The sequence below is a fragment of the Drosophila santomea genome, chromosome 3R, assembly GCF_016746245.2.
Source record: "Drosophila santomea strain STO CAGO 1482 chromosome 3R, Prin_Dsan_1.1, whole genome shotgun sequence".
NCBI classification, from domain to species: Eukaryota; Metazoa; Arthropoda; class Insecta; order Diptera; family Drosophilidae; genus Drosophila; species Drosophila santomea.
The window spans coordinates 6250923-6263504 of NC_053019.2; the positions used below are offsets into that span (position 1 = coordinate 6250923).

Below are 12582 nucleotides of genomic sequence, written 5' to 3' on the forward strand. Positions count from 1 at the left end.
TAAATGTTTGGTCTATAAGTATATGTATTCCAGATCAGGATCTCTAAAAGTCTCGACAGCTTCAGGAGCTAATAAGTTTACGTTCAGAAAGTTTGTTTTAATGGTAGTAGTATCAAAAACTGATAAATAAATAAAAGAATTCCTTTTTTAACAGTATTTGTCCTATTACTAAAATACATATAACTCTTATACGCTTCGAGAAATTTCAAGTGAAAGTAATCGATGCTTGCCGGATATTATCGTCGCAGCCGCCATCGATAGTATCAAATGGCCTTTTGTTCCATCCACAGTCTGGTCACACCGGTCATGTCACAAATTTCGTAAACAAAAGAGTCGCGAAATTGCTCGTAATAGTTTTCTCTGACTTAGTCTGCTAGTTGGGTAATGTCGCAAATAGAGTAGAAAAGCCAGCCATGGAGGTATTCCAGACCGACTCACACTATATCTTCGTGAAGCGGGACAAGAGTTTGTGGTGGCACCGAAGGACGTCAGAGTTCTCGATAAAAGCAGGTAAATTACAGGTCTCGAAACTCTGTCGAATCGAATGAATCGTGCGGTATTTTTGTGGGTCGCGCAGTGTTCATTGTTTGTTTAATAATCGGAGGTCAATATTGTTACAAAGTTCATTCAGACAAGTGATGTATCATATGCTAAAAATGCGCAATTGCGACTTCCTGAAAAAGTGTCGTTTGTTTTCAGTGTGTATGTGTCACAACACTCTGCGACGATTTTAGATATTTCAAGGGCGCAAGCCTTAAAAGATTCACGAGTCGTGAATAATCCCGGAATGCGGTTTTCTCCAGAACCCCATCTTATCAAACTACTATTTCAGTTCAGTCTCCAAGTGCGCAATGATTTACCAGGACCTGGGTCACAGCTTAATAATTTAGGAGCTTGAAAGATTCATTGCATGCCATTCCATCAACTAGAACTATGTATATGTAAACTTCGTTTCGTATACAGTCGAGTTGTCATCCTGCTGTTCCTATCATTAAGTCAAATAAATAACAATTAAGTCTGCAATCGCTAATGACGTGTTCATTGCGCAGCAATTACATTTGGATCAATTTGGCGACACGCAACCTGCCTGTAAACGGAATCGGACTGTATCCCGTCTCCTCCGATGCCAAGTCCTTGGGGATGGTCACTTTTTGTTTTAAATGACTCCGCCCTGCGACCCCTGACCCATACGCAGCCCATAAATCTTTGCCAAGGTCACCGCAGATGCTTCGCCCGTCAAATTTCATTGTTTGCTGAAAATCGGGTGCCCTACGATGAAAAGTTGCTTGCCACCCATATCAACTTGGTCTAATTTATAAGGACCACATTTTCATATCGATGTTAAAGGCCAGCAGTAGAAGGCCTAAGCTAAGGGTTCCAGACAGTATCCGGTGTTATCTCGTTTTGGAACAACCAGACAAACTTGGCTGCTAGATAAGATTAGAACAGGTCGCTTTAATGTGCTTGTACAACTTTTAAACGTGCCACATTGAAAAGAATCCCAAGGATGCACGTAGCCGGCACGCAAAGTGCTATTGCACATTGCTGCTTTTAGCTGCAGTGGTGGGCAATGTGGGTGGCTTTCGGATTCGCTGCACAGTAATGAGCGGTTGTAAACCCAAAGGGGAAATCATTCCACACGCAACGCCCCAGATGCAAATATGTGACCTGAAATTACAGGCTTTGTCACTTAAGGGCAGTCCTCATTAGTCGGCGGTCATTATTCGTCCTCGCCTAACAAGCAATGTTCTAGTTATTTGGACTAGCTTTGCCAGTTGTTTATTCTGAAAGATTGTTTCATTCTGGGGGCGTACGCTAATCAAATCCCAATAAAGCACAACGAGCACGAACATGGTCATTAGGGAGAAGACATACCTACAAATCATTCATTAAATTGTCGGACAATTTATTCCGACTTTTCTGTATTCGAACTTAAGAGACTGAATACGATTTCGATCACTACCTTCTCATCAATATCAATAACACATGTTCCTATTTAAAAATGTCTAACTTAAGTTCTCTATAATCCCAATTTAAAAAGTTAAAAATTAAATGTTTCAAAATTGAATTCTAGTCGAATAGCATCATTCTATAGTTCCAGTAATAAAAGGTTTAATTTTATTGCTTATGAATTAACCTGTTTACATTCTACTTCCAGGATGGGATCTCAGTTCTGTGGACGACATAGAGTGCATTGGAGTGACACATGGAATTGTGGGTGTGATCTCACTGCCCAACGTCTATGAACCCCATTTAATAGTGGTAAAGGAGGCAACCGCAGTGGGTGTTCTTTATCCGCCACACTTGGTGTATAAGATCAAGTCCATATGCATACTGAGTGCCGACGAGCCGGACACCGATTTGCCCAATTGCAGCAAGCATACCAAGTGAGTTTATACAATAGCTTACGTGTGTTCCCTAGTAATTAATTTATGTTTCTAACTAGGAGCAACCAGTCCACCCCCACGCACAGCGTCTCCACCTCCAACAACAACAATGCCAGCGTTCCATCGAGCGCCGGAGGCTCCTCAAAGAGCACCAAACTGTTCGAGGGCATGAACAAGACGTGGGGCGCCGTAAAGAGCGCTGGAAACACAATTAAGAATACGACCCAGCAAGCTGCGAACTTGGCCACCAAGCAGGTTAAGTCATCAGTGGGCATTCGGGAGCCCAGGCATATTGAACGGCGCATAACGGAGGAATTACACAAGATATTCGACGAGACGGACAGCTTTTATTTTAGCTTCGACTGCGATATTACCAACAATCTGCAGCGTCATGAGGCCAAACCGGAGGAGAGTCAGTCGCAGCCGGATGAGAGATTCTTTTGGAACATGCATATGATACGGGATTTGCTTAACTTGAATGTGTGTGTTCCGGAAGTTTTCGTCACTGTTTTACAATACTAAGTCGTTTTTATCGCAGGACAAAACATGGATACTGCCCATCATTCAGGGATTTATGCAAGTTGAAAATTGTGTTATAGGCAACGAGTGCTTCACCTTGGCCTTAGTTTCGCGGAGATCACGTCATCGTGCGGGAACACGGTATTATATTTTTACTTACTGGTTTCCGTCGTTGTTATAAATATTATTCATTTAGCTATAAGCGACGGGGAGTAGACGAGAAGGGAAACTGCGCCAATTACGTAGAGACGGAACAAATACTCTCATTCCGCCATCACCAGCTTTCCTTCACCCAAGTGCGTGGATCCGTGCCTATCTACTGGAGCCAGCCCGGTTACAAGTACCGCCCACCGCCACGCCTCGATCGTGGGTTTGCAGAGACCCAACAGGCCTTTGAACTGCACTTTACCAAGGAAATGGAGAACTATGGACGGGTGTGCATCGTCAATTTGGTCGAGCAGAGCGGAAAGGAGAAGACCATTGGAGATGCTTTTGCAGATCACGTGATCAAATACAACAACGATCGATTGATATATGTGACCTTTGACTTTCACGATTACTGGTAATATGCAAATAGTTAAATCTCATCTGATCATCTAATGATAGATACTTGTAAATCTACCTGTTCAGCCGCGGCATGCGCTTCGAGAATGTGTCGGCTCTAATAGACGCAGTGGGTCCTGAGGCAGGTGCAATGGGTTTCCACTGGCGCGATCAACGTGGAATGATATGCAACCAGAAATCCGTGTTTAGGGTAAATTGCATGGACTGCCTAGATAGAACGAACGTGGTGCAAACGGCTATTGGAAAGGCTGTGCTCGAATCTCAGCTAGTAAAACTAGGCCTCTCTCCGCCATACACTCCCATTCCGGAACAACTGAAATCTCCATTTATGGTGCTATGGGCAAACAACGGTGACATAATCAGTAGGCAGTATGCTGGCACCAATGCCTTAAAGGCAAGTAGATAAACAACAAATTAATCGAATTGTCCACTAAATTTAAATTGGTTTGATTTAATTCAGGGAGACTATACTCGCACCGGTGAACGCAAAATCAGCGGTATGATGAAAGACGGCATGAACTCCGCCAATCGGTTCGTATACAAATTCTATGTACCCAACATTATTGTATTTGTTGCTGCCTTTCATTTGTTCCATTTTCTTTATCTTCATTAATCCCCTTGTCAATAATAATTTCCTTTTTGTTATTAAAATTATAATAGACTCTCGGTCATTCTGCTAATTACTGGTAATTGGGCGTCCAATCAATCAAAACTTCAAGTTCAATAGCCATGTCATGCGTTTATATTTTTAAAGCCGTTTTTAAATAGTCCTCATATGCTTTACTAACGCTGCATGCCTGTTTCTGCATACTCAAACAAATCTAATGAGAACAAGATTACGTGTTCGTCTAGAATTCAAGCCCAAAGTTAAGCAAAGGGTTATCTTTCTAACACCATAATACTATTCCAATGCACTGACACGTAGCTAATGCCGTGCCCAACTTCTTCGTAGCTTTTTCATACAAAACTTTGCGGACTCGTTTCGCCAATGCATCATCGATCTGATGCAGGGCCAGTTGTTGCGGGCAGAAGACTTGCAGGAGGACGAGGTCCTAGACACCATTCTTCAGATCCTTAATCCTGAAACACGGCCTCCGCTTCGGGGCTATTATAACCCCGGTGTGCTGGGTCCCGAGCTACAACTCCTCGAAACCATCGTTACGACCAGGTGCGCAGCTCACAGGCGACGCCAAGCTGAAGTAGATGGCCAAGAAATCGGTTCCTGACAGTTAAAGTTTATGTTTCTTCAATTGTTTATATCCTATGATTATTTTATCACAAAAGGTACTATTCTCACATTTAATACTTATCCTTTCCTATCATTTGCACATCCGCTTATTTTTTAACCGGTGATAAATTTAGTTTTACTTAATAAGTTTTTGGAACTTTCAGTTATTACTTGGCGCGTTTTAAGGACTCGTATCGACAGGCCACCATAGATCTGATGCTAGGCAACCAGGTCTCCTCGGAATCACTCAGTGCTTTGGGCGGACAAGCCGGCCCAGATGAAAATGACGGAACAGAAAACGCCGAGCAAGCCAAGTTGCTAGTGGAAGATTGTCGACGCCTGTTGCTGGGAACTGCTCAGTATCCCGTTGGAGCTTGGGGACTAATAGATGCTGACCCAAGGTTAGTTAGGACAACTTACATCGCATTTCTTAAATATTTATAAACATGCAAATTTTATTCGGCAGCTCTGGCGATATCAACGAAACGGAGGTGGATACCATCTTGCTGCTCACAGACGATTGCTATATTGTAGCCGAATACGACTCGCATCTGGACAAGATTGTGCGCTTCGAGAAGGTGCAACTGACGCAGGTGCGTCTCATTGAGTTGGGCATGCATCAGCAGACGAAAATTTTTCAGGGATCCGCTCCCACGCATCTTTGCCTGCGTCTCAACTACAGCGTAGACGAGCAAGAAGGCTACTTCCACATGTTTCGCTCGGCCAATCTAAGATTTTTTAACAACATGACCTACGTGATTAAGACGCAGGAGGAGCTAGCCGAGTCTATGACTTCAATTGTCGAGATGTTTCGCATTGCCCTGGATAACGCAGGAAATACAGAAGTCCGCTACATCACGGGTGGTGTGTTGCAGCGAAGAAAGAGCAAGTTACCCACTTTGGATGTTCCAAGAGGCATGCCGCGCAACCTTTCCGAGTCTCAGCTGGTACAGTTCAGCTCCAAGGCACTTTCAAATGTAGCGGGACAGTTCTCGAAATTGGGACAGACCTTCAAAAAGCCTCAAGCTCATTCCAGCAGCTTGGCAACTACTATGAATTCTCAAGGAATACGTCATAGAGATATCGAAATAGAATCTGGCCAAGAAGCGGAAAAGGCAGTTTTCACCCTGGGTCGCAAACAGCGAAGTTCCAACAGCGCCAGCAGCACCGATACCGATGAGCACGATAACAGTTTGTACGAGCCCGAGGTGGACTCGGATGTGGAGATAGCCATGGACAAGTCCAACTACACCGAGAACGCCTTTCTGCCCTCGGTTGGTATTGTAATGGGTAATCAGAAAGAGGGCTCGCCTAGCTCCTCCGATGAAATTCGACAATTGGAGCAGAAGGATAGCATGTGCAAAACCACAGAGGATGTGCTAACCATTTCCATTACCTCCGTGACGGACCACGTTGGTTTGCCCACAGGCCTTCTGGAAAATGCTCCGCCCATTCGACCGATTACACCGAATCCGTTGATCTGTGTTGAAGCTCAAGAAGCATACGAGGACGGGGAAGAGGGGGTGAAGCCTGTGTCAAGGTCTGTATTCTACGATTGATCTTTGGTTGTAGAGAACATTTCGTTTAGAACTTTGTGTTTTGTCTTATGTTGTTAAGTAGCCGAACTATTTATAGTAGATATTGTAAATGTGTTTTTGTAAACTTTTGGTCAGTTTTATTCGTTCCAGCTCAAAGTATTACTATCCTTCTATACGTTCAATGTTTTTAATCTTTACAATAAATACCTAAGACTAGCATGTATTATTGTACAAAAAAAGAAATATCAGTGCCTGCTCCATACCACATACACTCAGGCTGTTTCTGGCCAGAAATCGCTCAAAATAAATATAATAAATAAAGCTAAGCCGTGTTTGTACTGTAACGCGTTTTCAGTACGTCGGCCAGAGATCTAAGCCTTCCTGGTTTGCCCACTCACCCAGAAGCCAATAAGCTGAAGCAGCTTACCAGTCCGCTCTCAAAGCTGGCCAAGAACATTGGCTTGAACTTGGATCCCCGAAAGATAGCCACCAAGGTATAATACTTTGATTATTTTTATATATTTATTAAAGCACCCCTAATTTTGCAGACCGGAGTCCTCTCACCTACCAGCCTCTCAGCCGAGAATTCTCCACCAGAGCGCGGCCCAAGCTCACGGGATCACTTGCTGGAGCTATGGGAAGTCGAGAAGTGCAAAACCAAGTTAATAGCCCTGTAAGAAGGCCAATAGGCGAGCAATAACGGAAGCTGCACACTTTTGAATAAATGCGTGCAAGTGATATATTTATTTTCGAAATAGAATGCCACAAACGAAAGTTGTTCTACTTGTTGTTCGAGGCACTTCCATTGATGTCATATTAGGCATAAAGCAAAGATTAAATTGTAACGTTTTTGTGGTTCTAATAATATAGATGATATACACCATATTTGTGATTAATATAGCACCACGCTGTAGTGAGTTACACAATTTTGAGCAATCGAAAAAAAGTTTGGGTGTATTATAATGGACAACAAGGATAAACAGCATATTTAAAGAGGAGATGGGCAAAGTGATCGTTTGAAGAGATATAATTTATTGAATATTAACAATATTATAAACAATTAGATTCTATTTTATTTAAATAATATTTTGATTATTCAAATTATGTTATTTATTATGATCATGAATTGTTGATTGGTTTTAATTTTACTTACCAATAGGTAAGACTTTAAAGCCATTTTTGGTGAGTGATGGTATTTCATTAATAGAACTGCAACCTATTGTCCTATAATATGCTTGCACTGCTTTTAGCATTAAGCTTCAACCGACAGTTTAATTTTAGGGTTAGTACAACTTCAGCAGTTGGCTTATGAAACAGTTATACGTATGCTGGTAAACATAAAACACAAAACCACGAGAAGACAAAACAGAAGACTTGGCGGCTGTCAACTTTTTACACGCTACACTTATAGGAAAACAACACATTTTGTGGCTAAAAAACCAAAACATCATATTAAACTAGGCAATTGTATGTGAGCAAAATCAACGAATATTGGAAGAACTATAGGTACTCATAACGTTTTGGTTGGAATACGTTCGATATTAGTCTCTGTAGTGTATATGTAAATAAAGGAATACTTTATGTAAACGTAATACAAGTGCTACTATGCGCCACCGAAAATGTAAAATACATACGTGTTTCAATGCTTAAAATGCGATTGTGTCGGCTAACAACGAACCAATGGAAACCATGGTTAATGGGAATCGCATTGGTCTCGCCATCCTATCAAACACGCAGCACGTCAGTGTCAAGTGGTGTCCCGTTGCTAGATGTGGCTTGTGGCTTGTTTACATAAGCGATAAACAAGGAAGCAAAAAATGGCAGCCGGGCACCAACCCCCCTGCCAAGTGGAAATCAAAAATCCATTAAAACACCACGGAAACGGACCCCGAAATGCTGTCAATCAGCTTACACATACACATACACAAGTGTGTCTCTATTGATATTGGACTTATTTATGCGAACTTTGGACCAACTCCTCGGGAACTTTTGGCCCGCCAGCTGATAAGAGCCACACGCTGATGCGGACAAGGATGCTGCTGCTCCTCTGATGACCAGGAAGCTTCGTCCAATATCATGCTAATGTGTACGCACAGTTGCATCAATTGTTTTTCAATCAAAGTGCCATCAATCTTGTTGGCTGTTTGTTTAATTAACGTACGCATTGACTACCTATGGAAATGGAAATGGAAAGGGGAAAGGAAATGGAAATGGGAATGGGAGAACAAGGAGTGGCTGTGGGTGTCAGCTGGGTGGTAAGTAACTTGTTATATTTCATGCCAATCCGTTTGACCCCCAGTTACGCCTGATTGACCCGCACCCACCCCGCCGAGCCAAAGATGCACTGCCTCCCGAAATCCATGGCATTTTTCTTTCGCATTCACTTCTTAACTTTGTCCATGTCTTTTGCGTCCATTAAGTGTGTCTGTGCTAAGACTTGGAAATTGTCTTTTGAATGTTTCAATTACACGCCTTCTTAAGCACAGCTTCCCTTTCAAATTGAACCAACGCCACCAGACCCGTCCGGCATCAGGCATCCGGCTTCCACGGTCGGATAGTCGGATGGGCGACTGGGTGAATGGGTGGATGGGTGGATGGGTGGACAGCCACTGCCAACGGACGGAGACTGATCTGGACTGCCTTTCCTTTGCTGATTCTCCTCCTTCGTATTCGTTTCGGTTTGACTCGGTTTTTATGCGCCAATAAAGTGAAATGCGGAGATAGTCGGAGGATTTACTGCCTGCTGGAGTAGGCTACATGGTATTCGGTGTGCATGTGTGCTGCCTTATAACTCCCATCCCCATGCTCCGGCCAATTTCGTTAAACACTTTTGCCTTAAACCATTAATTTCCTATACGTTCGACTTGTACGTGCTGCCAGCACATCCCTGCATCCCAATCCTCTATGGAAAGTTAATTTTATTGCTAAAAGCGGGTTAAGTGCTTGGCGCACAGCTGAGTGCCTCGCCTCCGCTCTGTGGGCCGGATTTTGGGTGGTCCGTGATAGAAATCAAATTTACTTTATGGTATGTATGCTAATTTGGTGTCTGGCTCGGGGCTGGGTCATTCAATCTGGGGTCCAGTGCACTTGGTCTTGTACCTCGATGCACTTGATGGTCCTTTAATTTTCGATTGAGCCACATGCTTGTCCACATGAACTTGTATTGTGAGAATTCATTTGGAAGTTACTGCAAATAAAATTAGCCATAAAGATACTCCAGATATATTGTGCAATAATAAGTAACTATGCGAATAGCATTATGAGGAAATACAACAAGGAGGATACAACAAAGTTAGTGATAGGAAGTACGGTTTAAAATGGAATAACATTTTAATCGATTTTATTAAAGCGTGAGTGTACGAGTATACTCTATTACGTTGATAGGTAAGTATATGATATGATTGTTTCGGGGAAAAAGATTACGATCAAATAAGGCTTCATTTCCGATTATTATGCAGCTAAGATGTTGGAAATAAATAAAGGAAACAAAAATAGCTTCCCCATTGGATGAATGAACAAAAGCACAATTTTCTCGCGCTAATTGATATGATTGCACCTTAACCCGCGCCGAACGTTAAACCGATTAAAATAATTGCATCCCACTTCAACAGCGGAAAAATGCAAAATTTATAGAGCACTTCGATGGTAATTCGAATAAATCAATCGAAATAGCCGCAAACTCAAATGATGCGTGAATAAAATCCAAAACCGCTCGGCGTGCCAAACAATATTTGCAGATGGGAATCACCTCGAGGTCAAAGTGCACGCATACACACACCGACATATGCTGTGTGTGATGGTTGGCACTTTGGCCTATGACCTATGTAGACATAGCCTACGACCATGGCCAGACCAGAAACCGCCATGCCACTTCAAAGCAAATTAAATAGAAAATTGAGTTTTTCGGAAAGTCATCCCGAAAATGGTTGTGAAATTTTATACATAATTGAATTTCTGGTCAAGCACTCACACACACAAACACACACACACACGCGCCGAGAATCTCTGCATACAATTATCAAAACCTAAACACATAGACAGCTGAGGTCAGGTCAGCGAGGGCCGGCTGCAGGGGGCGGGGCAGAGCAGGGCGTGGCCTGTGGCCATAGCTATTGCTATAGATATATAGCACCACACGCCAAACAATCGGAAACCGAATGTCATCTTCAATTTCAAATTCAATTATAAAACAAATTGGTTTGAGAGCAAATAAGTACTCGCACAAGCAGATAAATTCGCCAGTGGGTGGTGGTCTGGATGGCGAGGACTCATCCTCGAGGCGACATCAAACGGCAAATCCATTCATCCACTTTGCAATTGTGTCCGGTGAAATAAATGTAATGAAATGTTAACAAATGACAACAGGCTGGCAAACAAGTAGCGAAAACCACAAGGGTGGCTCTTCCTCGAGGACTTCCGCCCTGGATGTCCTGGATGTCCTGGATGTCCTGGCCACCCAACGGCCAACGTATCGAATTAGTTCGATGAGATTTATTGGCTCAAGTCCCACTTGACCAGCGACCAGACAATTATGGATTAGAGCCATTTGTTTTGGCTGCGCCGGGATTGGATATTCCACATGGTCACATGACAGCGATGAGTGCCGACCATGATTATGCGGCATAATGTGGCACCGATTTTCGACGCCTTTGATTGCAGCATATCCATTTCCTAAAAGGTATCCGATTACCTCCGCCCCACTTCCACGTCCTCGTCCTCGTCCACCCCATTCGCAAGTCCACCCCCGTTGGCCATGGAGCTGTGTCCTTGGACAACCCACGCATGTCAACGCCAGGAACGGCCCTCGTCACTGGTCCTTGGGGGAAATTTGTCAGAGCATCAGCAGCGTTAAGGTGCCAATTAAGGGCTTTTTAGTATCAATTACAAAATCGCACGTTTCCACACCTTTATCAATGTGTGGGGCGATTTCCTTGGGGGTCCCTCAATGGGGAGTGCTCGTATTACGTCGACGCCACCGACATGTTGGTCAGCATGTGGATGAGCTTTACCTCACATCCGTCCACTTCTACACATCCCCACATCTCCACATTCCATCTCCCAGCTGCCAACTCCTTGCGAAATTGTTTTGTGGCATTGTTTTTATCGTCCTGTTTGCTGGTTCACTGTTTTTTCTGCTCTGTTTTCGTCCTTGTCACTCGGTCTTTGACAGCGTCATTTTGCCAGTGATTTATTGTCCTGTCGCTGGTAAATTGGGTTTGTCATTAAAGTCGCTGGATTTGGCAATGGCATAATCGAGAGATTACCAACTCATGCCATGGGAAGCAATTTGCGGATGTTCGATTTGATTTCCTTTTGCAGTTCCTAATGGAAGCAAAAGGAAATCGGATAAATTTATTGGGACTGCAGCAGTGGAAGGAATATTTCTGTTAGCAGTGGTCATGATGCGGAACAGGTTACTATAGCATTCTATGTCTGTCAGAAGATGCTTTTTATTTGGAAAGGAGGCAGAGCACACAGCATTCTAAATCGCATATGCCGAAGGCTTATTCTTTTAAGTCCTTTACGTTGGATAAATCAAATGTATGGCTAATTTTTAGTTCTGTTTTAAAATCAACACCATCCGACTGGGTCCTCTACGCAAATAGATATCATCCTTATATTGCAAGTTTATAAATCAGAACGGGCAGGATAGAACGACTATTTCATGCATATCATACAAATATCTTCTAGTAAATAGTTCTTTTATTAATTAACTATCACCGCAATTAAAAACAATGACAGAAACAAGTGTACAGTCTTTAAGCTGAAATGCAAAAGTTCTACGATCGCGACATAAGTGTTAGTAAATATGCCAACATTTTGTTACCTAGGCACACAGTCTCGAAGTGGATGAAAAATGCACTCAAATTGAAGCTCGACCTCTTGTCACATTTTCTCAGGCTGCTACTTAGTCACACTTTCACACACATGTCTGCGGTTTTATCCGCCGCACATCTTCCCCAGCTCCATACCCGGATTTTGACTGGGACTCCGACTCCAGGTGGCACCTTCTACGCTCGAAATCAGCCGGGGGCTAGCTGGGTGTAATCCACACCCGAATCTCATGGCGGCGCGTCTAAGTTACACCCAATTTCGACTCGTATTACAAATTAAAATGTGCGGGGACCCATTTCCACGGGAATCAGAGCCAAGATGGGCGAGTTCGGGATGACAGCGTTTTAAACTGATTAGCCGACACTCGTAGATGCTTTCTCCTGCTGCGGCTGCCACGGGTCAATGAGATGCTAAGCATATCAGCGTATGACAGCTACTGAAAGGGTGTCGACGCAGCAACCTTCAAAGATTGTTTAATTTTTAAGCAGCCACCCAGATGAAACAGCTCTCA

At 43.2% G+C, this 12582-nt stretch overlaps 1 protein-coding gene across 4 annotated transcripts; it reads left to right on the top strand.

Annotated features, from left to right (window-relative positions):
• The first annotated feature begins 278 nt into the window (after positions 1-278).
• On the top strand, positions 279-7655 carry LOC120451777 (phosphatidylinositide phosphatase SAC2). Of its 4 annotated transcripts, XM_039635714.2 has the most exons (12): positions 279-510; positions 2159-2387; positions 2447-2867; positions 2926-3047; positions 3103-3468; positions 3537-3864; positions 3931-4001; positions 4423-4638; positions 4863-5099; positions 5165-6238; positions 6592-6730; positions 6785-7655. In XM_039635714.2, exons 1-12 carry the CDS (start codon positions 414-416, stop codon positions 6911-6913), a joined length of 3429 nt encoding a protein of 1142 aa, XP_039491648.1. In that variant the 5' UTR covers positions 279-413; the 3' UTR covers positions 6914-7655. The 4 variants fall into 4 exon arrangements, 3 of the variants coding, with proteins under 3 accessions (XP_039491648.1, XP_039491647.1, XP_039491649.1); XM_039635713.2 differs by lacking the exon at positions 4423-4638; XM_039635715.1 differs by lacking the exons at positions 4423-4638; positions 6592-6730; positions 6785-7655 and adding an exon at positions 6486-6560.
• The last annotated feature ends 4927 nt before the right edge of the window (positions 7656-12582 follow it).

Bases quoted from the DNA above. Each gene is read 5' to 3' on its own strand.
- LOC120451777 (XM_039635714.2), top strand. From the start codon at position 414: ATGGAGGTATTCCAGACCGACTCACACTATATCTTCGTGAAGCGGGAC. The intron at 511-2,158 runs GTAAATTACAGG...TTCTACTTCCAG, and splicing joins AGAGTTCTCGATAAAAGCAG to GATGGGATCTCAGTTCTGTG. The intron at 4,002-4,422 runs GTTCGTATACAA...ACTTCTTCGTAG, and splicing joins GGCATGAACTCCGCCAATCG to CTTTTTCATACAAAACTTTG.